The sequence below is a fragment of the Erithacus rubecula genome, assembly GCF_903797595.1.
Source record: "Erithacus rubecula genome assembly, chromosome: 1".
NCBI classification, from domain to species: Eukaryota; Metazoa; Chordata; class Aves; order Passeriformes; family Muscicapidae; genus Erithacus; species Erithacus rubecula.
Window position 1 is genome coordinate 14,699,232 of NC_136658.1, and position 19,364 is coordinate 14,718,595.

A 19,364-nucleotide genomic window follows, 5' to 3' on the forward strand; every position below is an offset into this window, starting at 1 on the left:
GCCCAGCTCTCATCCTGGGGGTACCCAGGGCACCACAGACTCTGGAAGCAGCTACAGTGGGTGTGATGCTCCTGGGAGATCCCAAGGCTCAGAGCCAGCAGAGAGGGAGGGCTCAGAGGGCAGCACCCTGTGGCTTCTGTGCTGTCCCCTTTTGAGGGATGGCAGGGGCCTGGGTGCCCTGGCTCACTGCTGCTCTGCTCAGGCTGGGAGTGCAAAGGAAAGGGGTCACCCTTGAAACAGCATCAGGGTCCCCCATAGTGCTACAGCCCCCTCCCCTAACAACCCACCTCTGCATTCTTGTAAAGGAACACTTTGTCCCCAACCACCACCACAAAGAGCTTGTGCTTAAAGCCCCGCAGCTCCAGGAAGCCACTCTTATCAGCTGGCTCAGTGGTACTGTCAGTGGCTAAGGACATCAGTGTCCCCTCCGGAGCTTTGCTCTTCCGCTCCTCTGCAATTTGCTGCAGGGTCCATATCCACTTGTTGCGGTCTGCTGTGGGGCCAGAGGTGAGACAGGTCAGGATCAGCCTGGGCCCAGGAGCCAATGGGACTCATCCTTTGGGCTGGGAAGGGAGAGCAGCTGGGGAACAGGGACCCCTGTCACTCACCATCATTCTCGGCCCGGAACACAAAGTTGCGGTTGTTGGTGACAACCTCAAATTTCTGGTCCCCAATGCTGGAGACACGGGAGATGGAGGAGACAGGAATGAGCCGCTTGGAGTAGGTATCCTGGGTTGGGGAGTGGAGAGACACACTGCTCATGTCTGTGGCCTCAGGGAAATGGGGCTGTTAGTGCCCCGGGTTCCCAATGCTCCAGCTCCAGTGTCCAGTAGGCTCTGAGCCTCCCACATCTCCTCCCCACCACCCAGCTGTGGCTGCTCCCTGGGATGCTGACCCTTGGCACAGCCACATCTCTGAGTCGGGATGCCCAGAGGGAGCTGGCCCTGCTGGGGCAGCTCCTCTGCCACCTTCTCATCCCAAAGCCCCAGATGCATCCTCTCCACCCACCTTTTCACTGTCAAAATAGCGAAGGTAGTCACCGTCAAGCTTCACCCAGCGCTTCTGGTAGATGTAGGACCTGGGAGGGGACCAGAGGGACCCGTTGGAGGGGATGCCCTTGAACTCAGGATGATTCTGCTTGCGTGTTCACGCCCCAGTTACCAAAAGCCTGGGGCCACCTCGGCATTGATCCTGCCCTGTGTCCCCAGCCCTCAATGTCCCCAGCCCTCCATTGTGTGCCGTGTCCCCAGCCCATGGTATCCCCAGCCTTCCATTCTGCCCTGTGTCCCCAACCCTTGATCTGGTGCTATTTTGCACAAGGATAAGAGGCCTGTCCCAGCCAGCCCCTGAAGTCCCCAGCCCTTGATCCTGTGCACTCATGTTGCTGGTGAGGATAGCAATGGGGACTTCATGCTTTCCTCCAGGCACCAATTAAAACATGGAGCTGAGAACAAGGGCTACCCCTAACAGCCAGGCAGGATTCAATTCAGGAGACACATTCCAAGAGGGTTCAGTGACACCAGAGCACAGGGAGAAGCCCTCTGCTTCAGTATCAGGATGGGGATACAGATGAGAGGCAGGACCCTCTGGGGGCTGGAAGAGAGCCCACCAGAGACCCCTTTGTCCTGCCCAGCTGAGGATGCAAACCAACCACGCACCACAGAGAAAGGCAGGACACTTTTCAACCCATCCCTTTAGCATTAGGGCTGCAGGAGGAGCCAAACCCTTTCTAACACAGCAAGCCCTGCCATGCAGCCCCCTCTCCCAGCACTGATCCTCCAGGTCAGTGAGGCTGAATCCCCAATGCTGAAGGGGGTGGGGCCTGGTGTGGTGGCAAGCACACAGTCGCTCAAAGGCTTGTTTACTCAGGAAAGGTTTGTTGGAGAAGCTTCCCAGGGACCTTCCAGCTGCTCTCACTTCCCCACAGCACGGCTGTTCTGTTGAAAATAGCTGAGCTTCCTCCTCAATTGAACTGCTGCCTTGGGGCTTTCTCTGAGCCCAGATTAAGAAGCCCCAAAACATCTGTCACATCTCCTGCTTGATTGTCGCCTCCCAGCTAGTGCAGGGGCTCTTTGAGTGGGCTCCCTGTGCACACTGTGTTGGTTCAGTGGACTCCCTGGGGGATCACTGGCCTTCCCATGACTCCCTGGCTCGCTCACCCTGGAGCACACAGACACAAGCCCAGCACTTCCCGTTTTACTGCTGCATCACTCTGACTTTCCACAATGAGCCCAAGATTTGGGGCTGCCATCCCATAAAACAGGGGCTATCACCACCTACTCCTGCAGCAAACCCAGCAATCCCAACTGCACAGCTCAGCCCAAACACCCCACCTCATCCCTGACAGCTTCTCTTGTGGTCACTGCTATTCCAGAGTTCCCACAGAGGAAAAGCAGCTCTTTTCCCAGTGATTCAGGGTCAGAGAGGAAGCTCAAGCTGCAGCCTCCACTTCTCAGCAAACTGAGTACAACAACTGGTGGCACCTGCTCTGAGAAAGGCTCTTTCACAAAAAATGTGTGTTTCTAACCTAAATCACAGGCTAGAACAGAGTGGAAGGAACCCCTAGCAATAGATTTTCGCCAAAGCAAAAGTATATCCCCATGAGCAGGAATTACAGGTGAGAAAAGGAGGAGACAATCACCCTTCCATGTCACACAAGGACTCCCAGTATATCACTCACCCCTGTGGCGGGTTCTTGTCCAGCCACCCTGCTCTGATGGTGGGTGACAGCGAGGCGGTGGCACTGGTGCCCTCCATGCTGTCACTGAGCGTGTCGCAGCTGCTGCCGGGGAAGGCGTCAGGTGCAGGTGGGTGCAGGCTGGGGTCCCTGTCACTCCAGCTGCTGCCACCACTGGGGATGAGGAGCCGAGGGAGGGGGTTAAGAGCTGGCAGGTCCTGGGAGGGGCTGAGGCTCCCCAGCACGCTTCAGCCTCCCTGTGACCTTCCCTAAGGCACAGGCAATGCAGGCCAGCCGTATGCAAGCGGGGACACCGGGGACAGTCCCCTCAGTGGAATCCCGGCATTCCCCAGTCCCAGGGACAGCCCAGGCCTGAGTCCCAGCTCTGGGAGGGGGGACAGGGCACTCCCAAGACTGTAGCCCCAACCCAGAGACACACAGAGCTGCTCTCTGCTCACACTCACAGGTCCTGCGTGTGCCCACGTGTGTGCACGCTGTGGAACTGTGCGTACACAAGAAGCCCTGACCTGTGCACTCACCTGCCCTGCCATGCCCAAGAGCTCTCTGCCTGTGCTCACACCCCCTACAGAAACAAAAACACCCCCTGGTACATGCACACATATCCCTTGCCTATACACAGACACGTTCCCTGCACACAGCATGGCAGCCAGGCTCGTACTTGGGGTGCTCCTCGCCGAAATCATCTTCACTGAAGAGGCTGTTGGAACGCAGGGACCGTGGTCTCCTCATCCTAGGCTCAGCATCCTCCTGCAGAGACACACACAGGTGACACATGGGGTCTCCTTGGTGCCCCCACTGCACCATGAGAGTGCAGGTGGGTGGAAGGAGAGGGGGCACGATGCCATGTCACCAGCCCATCCCCAGCTCAACAGCTGCCCACAGTGCCAGGCTGCCCAGCAAGAGGCATGCTGAGGCTCACAGAGAGAGGGCAGTGCAATCAAGGGAGGAGCTGAACACCAGGATGGTTATTTATAGCAGCTAAAAATGTTGGAGCTTCATGAGAAATCTGGCTTGGCCCTGGTGTTCCCAAGCAAAGGCAGATGGGGGCTTTAGGTGCTCTGCAGCTTCTGGGACTCCTCAAATCCATCCGTTCCCACCCCAGAGAGCGAGCGAGGCAGATGGAAATTCACAATCCAGGGATTACATTCAAGATGCAGTGCTGGAGATGTCTACTAGCACACACTCTGGGCATGTGAGTGTGGCAGGGTGCTGCACAGCTCTGGGTGCTCCCCATTGGACCCAGTGAATGCTTCCTGGGGACACTGGGATAACACCTGGAGGGTGCTTCCCAGGGACCCTTAAGTTCCAGCACCACTGAAAGACCTGATATATACTTCCCAAGGACACTGAAGAGCCTAGTTCCAGCTCTAGGGTTTCAACCCCCATGGGAGACCCAGGGGGTACTCGCTAGGGACCTACGGGAGACCCAGTGGGTGCTCAGTGAGGCAGAACCCCCTCTCTGGCCACTTCCAACATGCTTCTCCAGCTCTAACCAGTATCTCTGGAGCATCTGAAGGCTGATCCTTAGTGCCAGTCACCCTGCTAGCTCCTGCCCACCTCCAGCCCCATGGTGGGACCAACCTTGGCCATCTCCCCCGTTGGTCTGGCTAATTCCTCCTCCCACGCCGAGTCCTCGTAGTCCGAGTCATCTGATAAAGGAGAGGGAAGATGCTGGGAATCAGCTGGCTTGGAGCAAGGGATCCACATTCCCCCTGCAACCGTGGAGCCCATGGGGAGGATGATGCAGGCATGGCTGACTTCCCCTTGCTTTTCCCTTGGCAAATAAACACCCCATCCCTGTGACAACAAGGGTTTTATCAAAGAGTTTAAGAAAAAGCTGGGAGAGGGCAAAGTCCCGCTAGTGGCACCTCCCAGCACTGTCACGACATTCCTGGCCTCACCAGAAGGGGACTTGGTGACACCAGCCCCAGGACCATGGCCCTGTCCAGGCTCTCATGTCTCTGCCTGGAAGCTCCTGCTGCTGGGGGTTCCCAGGGGCTTTTTCCACAGCTTGTTTTCCAGGGTGAATTCCCTTCCCTCCTCTCCCATTCAGCTCCTGAGCTTGTGCACCATGGAAATGAGATCCCAGAGAATGATGGGAGCAAGAAATGGTTTCTCCTCACCCAGCACCTATATCGGCAGGAATCCTGGTCAGGATTGTAACCCCATAGTGAACAAGTGGCCCCAGATCTGGCCCTGGCAGACACCCACTCCCAAATCCCACTGAGAATCTGGAGCAGATTCCTCCCAAAACCCCAACAGATTATGGTGTTTGGGCCCTGGCAGCAGGCAAGGATGCTTCCAGGCTGCAGGGGATTGAGGGGTGCAGGTGGTGCTCACCACAGAAACCCCCTGCAGACTCTGCATCCCAAACCCATCAGGGTGTGAGCAGCTTTCACCCCTGTACCCCACAACAGACAGATAAGGTTCTGTCCATGCCTTCTCCCAGCTTCTGAAACACACCCCAGCTCCCAGTTAAACCAGTGCTGCTTCCAGCAGGGCTGCTGGCCTTGAGAGGCACCCAGCATCCCACACAACTCATTCCTTCTTCTTCACTTTTCCTCTGTGGGTGTGTGTGGGTGCTTCCAGCACCCACAGAAACCTTTGTTCAGCCCTAGGAGAGGCTTCACCTAAACCCCCAGCCCACATCTTCCATCACCTGAAACTCCCAACCCAGGTCTTACTTCCCTGAAGCTCCCAGCTCAGACCTCACACACACTAAATCCCCCAGCCCAGGTCTCGCACCCCTGATACCCTCAGCCCAGAAGGAAAGAAAGGGGATAGAGAAGAAAGAGCAGCAAGGACAGAGGAACAAACTGACAAGAAGGAAGGCACAGCACCGGTGGGATGGAATGGATGCTGATGGATTGGCAGCCAGATATCCCAAGGGAAGATCTGTGACAGGGGAAGGCTGGAGGGGCCCCCTTGTACTCACCAAACTCTGGCACGAAGGGAAGGGTGGCCTTGGAGGGCAGCGCTGGCGGCGTTGGGGCCGGCGCCTTCGTGCGAGGCAGGGAGCACAGGGTGACACCGGGTGCTCTTTCGGTGATGGGGACCTCCTCTTTGGCAGGGGTGCTGTGGGAGAGAGCTTATGCCAGCCCCTGCCTCACAGAGGAGCCCCAAAAAGGACCAAACCCCAGCAGATCCAAACCCACAAGCCAATTCTGAAGACCCTATTGCAAAGCCTTTCCTGTGCTTGGGCTATATGATTACTTTTCTAGCCCAGAGATGTTTTCAAGGCATCCAACCTCACTCCCCCGCGTGTCCTCCACAGCTCAGGATCCTTATCTCACTCTGGGACACCCCAAGCCACCCACAGCCTTGAAGCCACATCCCAGAGCAGGTTGTTTTCTTTCCTCCAGTCCAAACAATGGCAGAGCTGCTTCCTTATCTGGTTTGCAGGTGGCCACAGGGTTCCTTGAGCAGGATAGGGGTCCTAGGGATGCTCTGTGCCACCAGTTTCCTTATGGTGGGGTGGACACTAGATATCCAGGGTGGCTGCTATGGCAGCAAGAAATCCTGGAAATGGAGCTTCTCCTTGCTCAGTGAGCCATGCCCACAGCCCCAAACCTTGATCAGTGGGGAGAGGGACCATGGGGACCGTCCTCCTCTCCACAAGCAGCTCCTCCCTGTCCTCCTCCCTGAGCAGCTGGGCTCAGCCATTCCTACCTCCTGTTCCTTGCCTCCTGCCTTCCTGAGACTCAAAGGTTACAGGCAGTGAATAGAAACCTATGGGATAATGGTGTTTTCAAGGCCAGGAAATTAAGAAGTTTCTCCAGGGTATAACAATACAAGGTACCTTTGGAGCATCCCTGAATCCAGGGAGAGGACAGAGGCAGTGGGCAGAATTTCAACCCCAAGCCCCAGGCAGGTGAGCCCCAGGGCACCTGCATGCTGGCACCATCCCCATCCTTGCTCCAGCTACCTCCCACTGCAGCCACAAGAAAGAACAGCTGGTTAGATTAGATATTGGGAAGTTCTTCCCTCTGTGGGTTGTGAGGCCCTAGCATAGGTTGCCCAAAGAATCTGTGACTGCCCCATGCCTGCAAATGTTCGAGGACAGGTGGGATGGGGCTTGGAGCAACCTGGTCTAGTGGGAAGTGTCCCTGCCCATGGCAGGGGGTGGAACTAAACGAGTTTTAAGGTCACATCCATTCCAAACCATTCTGTAATCCCATAATTCCATGGCCATCAAGGATGCCATCAGCACCCCATAGTTTTTGGGGATGTGCCTCCCAGCATCATGGCTCATGCACAAGAGCTTTCCCTTAGCTTGGGGTGAGCTGGTGGCTGGAGCGGGAAGCAGGGGAGGACGAGAGTGCTGGCTCTCACTGGGTCAGCCTGACCTCATTTCTTAGCAGCTATTTCCATGGGAACCAGCCACAACCATCCATACATTAGAGAATGCTGGCAGGGAAGGAGGGGAGTATGGGCAGGGGAGTGTGGGTAGTGGAACAGCACTGCTCCCAACACCACCAGGCAGGAGCTGCTGGAGCACCCAGGTGTGCAGAGACCCAGAGACACGGAGGTGATAGTGCAGAAGCCACAGAGCCTTTGGCAAGAACCTGGCTGGGGTCTGCATCTATGCAGCCACCCAGGATGGTGTTTGCCCCCTGGGGGGTGGTTGGGGGGCACAAGCTCCATGGCCAGAAGTGAGATGACAAGCCTCAGGCCAGGACAACCCCTATCTCCTGGATGGGGACTTCTCAGGAGGGTTTCTGGCTCAGCCCCAATCCTGTCCAGTCCCTAACCCCACCATGCCAGAGATCAGCAGGATGAGCACCCACAGAACTTGGGCACAAATAACACCCCAGTTCCCCAAAACATCCTCTCCACTGCTTTCCTGCTGCTGTAGCATCTCTGACCTTCATGTCCCCCCATGGGTCCATGGGGTAGAGTGGGTACCCTACAGCCCCTGCCTCCCCTGGACCCCATGCATTCCCCAAAGAATGCCAGTCCTGCTTCAGGCAGGGTCTGGCTGATGCCACCTCTGGCATTAAAGAAGTGGCAAACCGGTGCCTTATGTGCTGTCCCTTATCTGCTGTCCTTTATCTAAGACCGCCTCTGAGAGGAGGAGAGAGAGCTGCTCTCCCACAAGCACCACCCCAAAGCAAAATCTCTGCCCAGGCCACCACCCCTGCCCAGCTCACCCAGCCCTCTCAAAAGGAGTCTTCTGTCATCACTTCCTTAGACATCACTTTCTGCAACCCCCGTCCCCCCAGCTGCTTGGGGGGCTGCTATAATCCCTAGACCATCCCCTGGGCATGGAGAGGGGGTCCCCTCTTCACTGACAGCTCCTCCCACAATCAGGGTGCAGATGTGAGCATCCACCACTCATGGGACCCTCTGTGGGGTGTCTAGGTCTGAGCCATCAGTGGCCAAAACTGGGGGGTTCACACCCCACTGCTGGCACTGGGAGGGTGCCCAGTCTGGAACTAGTGAGGGAGAGCTCCCAATATTGAACCTGTGGGAGGCAGTATCTCAGACATCCCACACCCAGCAGGGCTGGGATCCTATCACCTCCCAGCACAGGAGTGCTTGGGGTGCACAGGGTTGGGGGGGATGGTGAGAACCCAGAGATGAACATGGCCTGGAGGAAACCACAATATGGCTCTTCAAGCAGCTAGGAGGAAGCGCCAGGGACCACGGCAGCACAGCAGGAAGTGAAGGGAGATGGTGGGTGCTGTCACCCCAGAAATGCCCAGGTCACTTGCTCTGCTCCCAGGCTGTCTGCATACACAGGGGTGCTCCAGCTCTTCTCAGCCCTCATTCCCGGAGGTCCCTCCCCTGTGGGCACTCCCACCTCCACAAGAGGTTATGGTGGGGTTTCATTCCCACCAGAGACAGAGCCAGACCAATGCAGCTGCTTCACAGCTGCTGGCAACTCTGGCCTGGATGCAGTGAGCATCACCCTGATGTGGGCAAGTGCCATCCAGACCTGGGCAAACATCACCCTGATGTGGGCATCAACTCAGCATGGGCAAGGATCATCCAGACTTGATCATCAGTTCCAACTTGGGCAAGCATCCCCCACTGTTGTTGGTCCTTGGGCAACCCAGCAGTATTCCCCCTAATCCCAGGCCTTTCATGTTCACTGGCTGCAGGCACCCAGGTAGGGGTAGGAGATGGGTTTGGGGCCAACAGCAGCACCCTAGGGCTGTGGAGCTCCCTCTGACCCAGCCCAGGGCACTTTAGCCAGTCACCCATCACTCCTGGGAGCCCCAGCGTGGATAACTTCCCAAGCTCCCAGCAAATGCTGCCCCACACAAAGAGCTGGGGCCCAACACCCACCACAGGGTGACTCCTACCCTCACCCTCCTGAATGCATCCCTTGTCCATGCCAGTTATCCTGCACCATGGCATCTCCTCCAGCCACGGGCATGGCCAGGCACCAGCACTGGCCAAAGAGTCGTAGAACCATGGAATGGTTTGGTTGGGAAAGGACTTTAAAGTTTATCTTGGGCAGAGACACCTACAACCCCAGGTAAATTCAAGCCCAGGTAACTTCAAGCCCATCCACCCTGGCTTTGAGGACTTCCAGGTATGGGGCAGCCACAGCCTATCTGGGCAGCCTGTGCCAGGGCCTCACCACTCTCAGAGGTAAGAATTTCTTAGGAAATGACAGCTCTTTATTTTTAAAATGTTCTCAAAACAAGAACCCACCAATAGCCAATATATTTCTGGTTGTACAATTAAAGTGACTTTTGAAATCAGTTTTGGGGTTCAACTGGTTAGTTCTGAACTCCCCAATACATCCATATAGTACACATATAACATATATATGAATGCACAGACATACTCCTGTATGTATATTCACTACAGCATCAAGATCTATGTGAGAAATACATATCCACACACATTCACCCATACGTATTCCCATCTTGCTACCAAGCACCAATACATGTGTAATCTGTATGTCACGAGTGCATCATGGCACACCAGGTGCCAGAGCCCTGTGGCCACCCACTGTCCCACACTGGCACAGCCCCCAGAGCTCTGCCACGGTGACCCCAAGGTCCCCCCAGCCACTGGAGCACCCTTGTGTCCTGGGGGGCCATAAGCCCATCCTGTCCTGAGTCCCGTGCAGCTCCCAAGGGACTCTCAGACCCCCCGGGGCAGCTCCAGAGGGGAATCCCAGCCCCCGAGTCCAAGTGCCCAGCCTTCGGGGTGCCGTGCCAGCCTGGGCAGCGCCAGTCCCCGGGGACAGCAGAACAGAGGAACAGCACTGCCTGGGGGCACACAGCACACAGGCCGGGACAGGAAACACCCGCTGGAGCCGGCAAAGCGAAACTCGCACCCGGCAGCGCCGGCAGCGCTCGATCCCATCCCCAAAACCCCTCCGCCCGCCGCCTGCTGCGGTGCGGCACGCCCGGCGCTGTGCCAGCCGTGCCCTCCTACCTGGGCAGGTGACAGGAACCGAGCGGCACCGAGCGGCACCGAGCGGCACCGAGCGGCACCGAGCAGGGCTGGGGGAGGCGGCGGGGAGCGCAGTTTCTCACCCCGGCACTTCCTGCCCTGCAGCAAAACTTCCTGAGCTGGCCGGAGCGGCGGCGTGTCCGGCACCAAATCCTCACTGTGGCTAGTAGGAACCCACGCACGGCCAGTGCCAGGACTCGGGCATGGCTGGCACCAAACACCCCGCACGGACGGCACTAAACCCACGGCACAGCTGGCACCAAACCGACGGCACGTCCAGCACAAAACCAGCACAGCTTGCACCAAAGTGGCAGCCTCATCGTGGCCGGGTAGCCTCCTTGACAGTGGCTTCAGGAGGGTTTGGGTGACTATCTCGGTGCAGAAATGCAGTGGTGGGAACAGTTCCTGAGGTGCCAGGATGGACGCTGTTGAGGTGCTGCCCATCCCATGGCATGCCAGCCCCCCACATCAGCTGCCTGAGCCCCCTCCCCAGCTCAGCATCCAAGCCCACTCCCTGCACGAGCAGAGGGATCACCTCCACCCACCTTACCAAAAAAACACTGGGACACAGGGATGGGAAGCTGGAGGGGGAGCCCAGCCATGCATTCTCATCCTGACTACACACAGGATCCTATAAAGCACCATCAATCAGTACAAACACAGCCACACTCCCAGGACCCCCTCAGGGGACCAGCTAGACACCCCAGCTCCAGGAATATATATATCCCTTAGGGTCTGTGGGGAGATTGCAGGGGAGGACTCCTGGGGCAGGGGTGCCACACAGGCTCGCTGACATTCCTCCATCTCACCCCAGGAGGGTGCTGGCACCCAAGAGCTGCCAAACTGCCCTGCCAGTCCTCACTCCACATCTGTCAGTGCTCTGCAGGATTTGGGAGTGCACTGGGGGGTTGGGACAGCAAAGAGGGGGCTGCCCCCAATGCTGTCCCAAAATTCCAGCTGTCATCTGGCCACAGCAGCTGGCAGCAGCTTTGCCCCACGGTCCCTGTGTGCTGAGGTTCATTGTCTTGCTCCCACTGGTGCAAAGAGCTCTGCAGGCTTCAGCACTGCCTACATTACAGGTGGGGGTAAGGCAGAGCTCTACACCCATGCCAGGCTGGGGTGATCTGGGTGACTGGGATGATCAGGGTGGATACATTCAGTCACAGACAAAATAAATATCTCAACACCACACTCCCCTCTCCCCCCTCAGCCATGCTGATAGCCTGAGGAAATGTGCTGTGGCCTCGGGCAGGGCTACCCCCAGAGGTTGTGCTGGGGCTGGAGGGTGAGTTAGTACCCTCATGGGATGTGCTGGGGCTGGGGGTACTCCCAGGAGATGTGCTAAGGTCTGGGGAGGGCGTAGGTACCCCCAGGCAACCTATGTCATGACCAGAGGGTCCCACCCACATCACAGTAGCCCCCCCTCCACAGACCCTGCTGCCTTGGAGCATCCCCAAGCCCACGCCCCTGCCACCCCCCTTACCTCCTCTGGGACACAGCCCTTGGGGGGAGCTCGGGGGGGCGGTCAGGCAGTGGAGGGCCCTTCAGGCTCTGGCACTTGGTTTCCAGGTGGTGTCGCTTGGCTGGCAGCGGTGGCAATGGGGGTCTCGCCCTGCTGTCAGCAGGGGGCTTCTCCCCAAGAGCTGGCAGAGAGGGGTCCTCCAGGGCTGGGAGATGGCTGCAGGCTGCAGGGGGGGGCTCGGGGCTGCCCCCCGATGGTGATGGTGAGAATTTGAGGGGGGGACGGCAGCCCACGCGGGGTGGGATGGGTGGGGGCAGCTGGGGGAAGCTTGCAGCCCGCTCTGGCTCCAGCAGTGGGGTCCCACCGGGCACTGGCAGGCACCGGGGCTCCGGCTGCTCCGGCCCCATGGCAGAGCTCAAGCGGAAGATGTGGCGTTTCATGGGGACAGGTTTACTGGCAGGGGGCTGGTGAGTCCCAAGGGGCAGTGGAGCCTCAGCAAAGGCTTTCTGCAGCCCCAGGAGGATGCGGCGGCGGTGGCCGGGCAGCAGCACCCCGAGGCGGGTGAGCCCCTCGTCCGTCAGAGTCCGGCAGTCACACACTGACCACAGCTCACTTTGCTGGAAGTTCTCCACATACTGGTCGAGGTGGAGGGCAGATAGCCAGGCAGCCACCGGCAGAGATCCTTCCTCCTCCATGGCAGGGGGCTGGCCACAGAAACCTGCACCACTCAGTGCATCTTCCGTTGCCAGCAAGGCTCAGGATGACATCAGGACCTGGGAATGGAGACAACAGGATCAGGATCAGTCCCAAAACACAAACCAAGTGAAATCTAGAGCCCCAAAACCAACATTCCCAGTGAAGTAACCTGTTTTTCCTATGGCCTCCAACCACTCTGTGTCCCCAGGATCACCCAGTCCTGAACTATGTATGTGGAAATGCTGGAGGGTCCCAGTTTAGGGAGTAAAATATAGATGCCATCCCTTTAGAGGTGAAGGCACCATGGGATCCCAGCATGGTCCCAGGGGGTGACATTTGGGCTGTGGGACAGAGCAGTAGGGGATTATCTGCATTCTAGGTAATCAGGGAATATGCCTGATTCAAAGGCAGGAGAGCTGCTGGCTGCACCTCAGGGCTGTCACCCTCCAGGATGCAGTTCCCCTGGTTTACAGCAGCAAGCCAGGATGGAGTGCCATGGCCAGTTGGATCCAGAAGGCTGTCCCCTCTCCCGGGCTGTCCCCATCACAGCCAGTGGCAGGGTGCTGCCACTGGAGCCCCCATCCCAAACTGCACAAAACCCCTCCTCACAGACCATATGCACACCATGGCATTCTCCCAGCTCCAGAGCCCTGTCCTTGGCACTGCTCTAGCATGGCACCTGGAGTGCTGGCAGAGCACCTTGGTGCACACATCTAGCAGAGTGCCCTTGTGGCATCCAGAGCTTGGGACATGGGGGCTCACTTGGTGTCCCAGGTCCCAGAGCAGAACACCCATCCCACACCATAGCTGTTGGCAGGGCAAATCCCTGTTATCCCAGCAAGCAGCAGATGGGATACCCTGCCCTTCCCACCCACCAGCATCATGGCCTCAGCAGGCTCCAGGCAGGAGGCAGATCCCGTCATGCCAGCACACACAGCACTGTTAGTGACTTCGGCACCATCTTATTTTGGGTTTGCTGGAGGTTTTTTTAGACTTGCTAAGAAGGAGCTTGAGGATTTCCTGGAGCTGTAAATAGGCCAGTCTGATCTGCAGTCAGAGTCACGTTTTCTGTGTGACTCAGGCAGGTCCCAGCCCCCGGCAGCACTTGCGGTTTCGGTGCAAAGTGCACAGCTGAGCAAGGCTCATTCTCAACCCAGCACTAACTGGATACTGCCGAGCCTGAGGCACCCCACAGTGACCCCTACCCTCGAGACACCAGCATCCCAGTGATGCTGCTGGGATGTGGCCACAGTGCCACCTCCCTGGCACTTCCTGGCACAGTTTGGCTTTGCTTCAGGCTCCAAGAACCAAGTGTCCAAGGAAGGAGCAACAGGGACCCAGGGCTGGCTGACCCCTGTGGCTTCTTGCTGACAGCACCAGAGAAATCAGTAGCACCAGACAAATCAGTAGCACCCACAACCTTCCCGCTGATCCCAGCATTCCCAACCAGCACAACAAAAATCCCTGAATAAGAATAAAATTCTCTCTCCCACCTCTACACACTTAGAAAGCCCTCATCTATTATTGAAAATGGATAAGCAATGGTGCTGGGTGACACTGCTGTCACCAGATCCCAGTGACACCAGCACAGGCAGGCTCAACCCCAGCTAGGCTCTGGCTCTGGAGGAGCAGAGGGAAATACAGTGACAATGGTATGGGGCTCCCACAAATGCCCCCCATCCTGCTAGAGCCAAGGAGTCACCACCAGTGTCACCCATTGACCCATTGACACCAGTGCTGTGCCAGGACATCGATGAAGAGTTAGGGACAGACCTATCAAGAAGGGACAGCTGCACTAACACTCACCACTGGCACTGTCCCAGCACTATCTGGGGTGGCTGAAGGCCCTTCTTGCTGCTCACCGGGGACAGGGATGACAAAAGTCCAGCGAGGGAAGCACAGGGTCCCCAGTGTGCCAGGCTGGCAGCTGGGCCCTCACCAAGTAAATAATTAATCGAGCCTTCGCTAGGTTCCCTCCTTCAGTCATTAATCATTTAACCTCTGTGCTGAACAAGATGAGGATGTTCCAGAAGCGAAACCAACACAGGGAGATGCCGTAACCCAGCCGGCTGCTGGGGATCGGGGGTGACCCCGGCTGTGGCCCCTGCCAAGCCCAAATCCTCCCAGTGCTGACCCACTGCATTCCTCCCCGGGATTAAGCAACACCACAGGGGCTGTTTTGTAAGAGACTTAAAGGCCGGACAAACGGCGTGAGGAGGGAATGGTGAGGGCTGCCAGCATAAGTCAGGACACCAAAATACATGAGGACCAGACTCCTCAGCCCCATCCCAAACCCACAAAGCCCTCACTCTCCTAGTCCTGGATCTGGGAGTGTCTGGTGCTGGTCCCTTTTGTCTAGACCAAGGGGCTCAGCAAGCCGCTCTACCCCCAAACTTGGGTTCTGGCTGCTTTTCTGGGGGCTCCTGAAGCTACCCCAGCCCACCTCAGATGCCCTCAACTCAACAGAGCATTTGGGAGCACCTCTTCCCCCAGCAGGGCTGAGCATCCTGGCCCAGGGAGGAGCCCCCCATGGTGCAGGGGTGTGCCCACCCTTCACCCACTGCATCCCACCACTGCTCTCAGAGCCCTGGGCTTCCAACACTCAGGTGGGGCACTAATGAGGGCTGGGCTTGTTCAGTTAAGGAGCTGTGTATGCCATGGAGGCTGTGGGCTCTGACTGGGAGTGACAGGCAAGCCTGCTCCCTTTACTGATCTAGCTTCCCCCAGGTAATCAATGTTACCCCTAATGAGGTGCCAGGGATCGGATAGTGTGACCAGGGCCATCGGTATGGCACTGGCAGAGCTGCACTCAGCACCCAGGCACCAGGCAATAAAGTGGTGGCCATCCCACAGCTCTTCCCTGCCTGTCCCTTCAATGGCAACCAGGATAGTGGCCAAGATCCAAGAAACTCCAGCATAGGAGCCCTGCTGGGTGTCTGGCACCCACTCGATTGATCTAGTTCCCACGCAAGTCCGTCTCCAATGCAGGCAAACCCTGCCTGCACCCCAAGCTCCCTTCCCCAGGTCTGTGGGCTCATTAATCAAGGAGAGCTAATTACCAGCACAGGGTCCCTTGGCTCAGCAGCAGGAGGTGGCAGGCCTGCCTGTGGTCCAGCTGGCGCGGTGGAGCTTTGCCAAGGGGTCTCTGCCTGCCCCGGCACTTCCTCAAACGCCACTCAGCAATGGGAACTTTCCGGAAAGCCGAGCAGAGCTCTGAGCTGGATGTGGTGCAATAGCCAGCCAGGCCCCGGCACAGCGCGGGGCCTCAGCGCGGTGATGCAGCCACCACAGGCGCCATGGGGGACAGGAGGGCCGCAGCCTGAGGCGGTGTGAGCCCTGGGACACAGGAGGACGGAGCAGGGCTCTCAGCAGAGAGGAAGGAAGAGCCAGGCAGGGTGAGCTCCGGGAAGGGGGAGCTCACCAGTACTACAGGAACCAGGTACCAAGGACGGGGCGGTGAGGGGCGGCAGGACAAGCCGAGCTCTGGCCGCTGGACAGAAAGGGACAAGCAGGTGGCTGCCATGTCCCACCACCGTGTCCCAGGAGCCCTGTGGATTCCCAGGGAGGGCAGTATCTGGGAAGCTGTAACCCACCAGGGTTCCTGTGGGTACGGGGGACAAAGCCAAGTGGTGGAAGGACCTGTGGGAACAGGGCTGGCCACCAGAGGGAAGGGGGTTCCTCAGCAGCACTGGGCAACCAGTCTCACACAGCAGCGATTTTTACCCTTTCCTGCCTAAATTAAGGAAAGATCCTCAGACAAGGGGCCACGGCCAGCCAGAATGAGGCCAATGTCACCCATATCCCTGATGGATCTAGCATGAATGTGATGTCCCCAACAGACCTGCCAGGGCTACTGCAGATTCCCTGCCCAGTTGGGAATTGAAAGCACCACATCTTCACCTGAAACTGCCCAAGAAGAATCCTCAGCAGGCAGCAAATACCCCAAAGCAAACAAATGGTCCTGGGACAGCACCCAGCACTCCACAGACCCCTTCCCACCCACAGCCTCCACCTCAGTGATTAACCATCTGCTCAGCAGCGCCTGGGAGTGTGAAGCTTTCTCATTTTCAAGATCTTCTCAGCCAAAGAAATTGCAAATGATATTCACACCCCCCAGGCACTGTTCAGGGATCAAGTTCAGGCTTGCAGAATCACAATTCAGAGGTGGAATTGCTTCTGTGGAGCCTCCTCCCTCTGTCTGCCATGAGTTGCCATTTCCAGGTGGTTCATGTGAAGAAGCCAGAGGGTGCCTGGCCCCCTGCTTGGGGGCCTGAGGGCTCACACACACACCAGGGTGTGCCCCAACATGGGAATTGCCCCAAGCCACTCTGTGTGCAGATAAAGGGTGTGCATGGAGGTGGAAGGCGGGCAGTGATGAGGTGGGTGAGAAGTCAGGGCCAAGGGAGCAGGAAAACTGGGGGTTCCTCATTTCCCCAAGGTCCCACCTGCATTCCCCTTCCCCCAAGGAAGTAAAACCTGGGAAGGTGGAACATGTTCCAGGCTGTGGCACCAGCAAATAAATAAGTTTCCCGGCATTCCCTTACAGAGCATTGCTGCCTGCCTCACAAATCTAGCCAGAAAAGGGGCAAATACAGCCAGAAATGAGCAGATCCAGCCAAAAAAAAGCAGTAAATCCAAGCAGAAATGGGCAAATCCAGCCAGAAAAGGGGTAAATACATCTGGCAATGCTGTTGCTACCCACGGAGTTCCACTGGAATGCTCTCAGCTCCTGACATACATTATGGAAGCTGCCAGCAAACTAGGTCAGGAAGGCAAACCCCACGTGCACAGGCACCCCAGAGCAGCCCCAGTGTCCCAGGGTCTGGCGATGCTGGGGGGAGGATGGGTCCCCCTGGGAAGCATGGCACCTCCCTCCTCCGTGAGAAGTCAGCCCAAACATACAGCCCTGAAAACATGTGGGTCCCTGTTTCACTTTCCCATAAGTGGGAAGTGAAAGTGTCATGGGGAAGGGGTGACCCCTCCAGCTGTGGATGAGTTGTCCCCTTTTCCAGCCCGATGCCCTTCTGCCTCCTCTTCATGCTCGTTGGGGTGCAAGTGTACCCCATGCACAAGCCCTGTCCCCAACAGCAGGGTCACACCATACCAGGGCCACCCCCTGGGTCCCCCTGGCCACCACAGCACTGCAGACAAGCCAAGCCAGGGGCTGCTGCAGCAGGGACAGAAGTACAGTGACTGCCAACCACATGCCCTAACCCCCACTTTGCAAAAGCCTTTCTACACAGCCAGGCTCTCCCTCACCTGTGGATTTAGGGGGCCCATCTGCAAAACTTCCCTGAGCATCAATCCCCCCACAGCCACAGAGTCCTGCCACAGCAGCTGCATCACTCCCTGAATGGGGGAGCATTTCTCCCTGCCTCCCATGAGACACCCCCAAAATCTCAAGGGCTCACCCTGCTCTGAGGCTAAGTTCTGACAGCAGATACATCCTCAATATTGCCCTAAATATCCCTATCCTTGATGTTCTGGCTGTGGCCCATAGTAACTCATCCCCAGTAGCTGCTGGAGCACCCCCAGAAAAACACCATCAGCTCTTGGAGGAGCTTTCCTTGCTACCTTCCTCCCAGCACTCAGCATCATGCCTCCAAAAATTGGCTTTTGGGGCTGAACCCACAAATTAAAATTGCTGCCCCTACAGTGGTGCTAGACCTAGGAACCCCCCTGCAGGTGCCCCCGGGCACCCCAAACACCAACCCGACAGCCCCAGCAGAGTGCAGGTGTCCCATGGAACCAGCTTGCCATTACTGGAGGACAAAGCAACCACCATCCCAGCTCCAGCTACACAGCACTGGTAAAGCTCCAGCCCTCAGCAGACAGACTGGGAAGCAGTGAGGAAGAGGAGGAGGAAAGCAAGGGAAGCCCACTACCAGCCTCACCCAGCATCTGGGTGCTGTTGGTGGTGGTTGGTGTGGCACGGGCACTGCTGGCAGGCGCCCTGGTGCAGCCACAGCTGACGCCGTTTTCTGGCTGTGAACGGGGACATGCCAGATCCCCAGCAGAAAACAAATCTACCAGCTGGGCCCTCAGGGTCCCCTTCTCCCAGCTTCACCAGTGGCATTGGCAGCACAATCACCCAAAATGTCCCTCACTCCAAACAGGCAGTAGGACCCCTGCAGTGGCACAGGAACGAGGGTATCAGCAGTGCCAGGGCTTCCTGGAGACTGGGACTGAGCTGCGTTATACTGGGATTGAGCTGAGGTGGGCTTAGGGGAGTTGGGATATACTGGAAGCAAACTGGGAAGGTTGGGGTTAAGCTGAGATGTTCTGGGAAGTGTTGGGGTGAATTGGAATATACTGGGGAGTATTGGGATGAACTGGGTTTGAGCTGGGATGTGCTGAGGCAAACTGAGGTATACAGAGGTTGATTGGGGGTATGCTGGGGATGAGTTGGGGTCTGTGTGGGGGCAGCTGGGGAATACTATAGTTCAACTGGAGTGTACTGGGGTTCAGCTAGGATTGAGCTCGGGTGCGCTTGGGGTGAGCTGGAGTCTGCTGGGAGTGAACTGGGGTCTGCTGGGGGGAAGCTGGATCACACTGGAATTGCACCAGGGTTGAGCTGGGATGTACTGGGGGTGCTCTGGGGTGAAGTGGAACCTACCGCGGTGGAGCTGAGGTGTGCTGAGAGCGAGCTGGGGCACACTGGAATTTGGCTGGGGAGTACTGGGGGTGAGCCGGGGTACACTGGGGTTAATCTGGGGCAAGCAGGGGGGCAGGGGGGGCACAGCGCTGTTGCAGCTGAGCAGAACAATCCGTACTCCCCCCACCACCCCAGCAGCCCCCAGCATCCCCCCAGGGACCCACAGGAGCACGTGGAAAGAAACACAACCTCCCCCAGGAGAGAAAGCGCAGCTGAGGGGTTCAGTGGCCCCCTCCCGCCCCCCAGCCCAGCTGGGGTTGTCCCCCCAAACCCCCTGGAGCACCCAGTACCTCGGTCTGGTGGCAGCGGCGGCTCCCGGAGGATGCCGGGGCGCTTCCCGGGGCGGGGGCACTCAGGGCCCCCCTCGCCAGGCCCAGGCTTGTTCCCGCACGGAGCTTTGGCTGCCTCATGGAAACAGGATTCAAGGGGAAGGCTGC

The 19,364-nt window shown here is 57.7% G+C and overlaps 1 protein-coding gene across 1 annotated transcript in view; it reads right to left on the reverse strand.

Moving 5' to 3' along the window:
* ARAP1 (ArfGAP with RhoGAP domain, ankyrin repeat and PH domain 1) overlaps positions 1 to 15,485 on the reverse strand; it is a 29,928-nt gene extending 14,443 nt beyond the window's left edge. The window contains exons 1-9 of the mRNA XM_079299546.1: positions 15,332 to 15,485; positions 11,598 to 12,349; positions 5,634 to 5,773; positions 4,280 to 4,347; positions 3,333 to 3,445; positions 2,681 to 2,851; positions 1,009 to 1,078; positions 609 to 729; positions 288 to 493 (exon numbers count right to left, since the gene is read on the reverse strand). Coding sequence (XP_079155672.1) covers positions 288 to 493; positions 609 to 729; positions 1,009 to 1,078; positions 2,681 to 2,851; positions 3,333 to 3,445; positions 4,280 to 4,347; positions 5,634 to 5,773; positions 11,598 to 12,271 — 1,563 coding nt within the window. The 5' untranslated portion in view covers positions 12,272 to 12,349; positions 15,332 to 15,485. The remainder of the gene's footprint in view (positions 1 to 287; positions 494 to 608; positions 730 to 1,008; positions 1,079 to 2,680; positions 2,852 to 3,332; positions 3,446 to 4,279; positions 4,348 to 5,633; positions 5,774 to 11,597; positions 12,350 to 15,331) is intronic.
* Between the last annotated feature and the right edge of the window lie 3,879 nt (positions 15,486 to 19,364).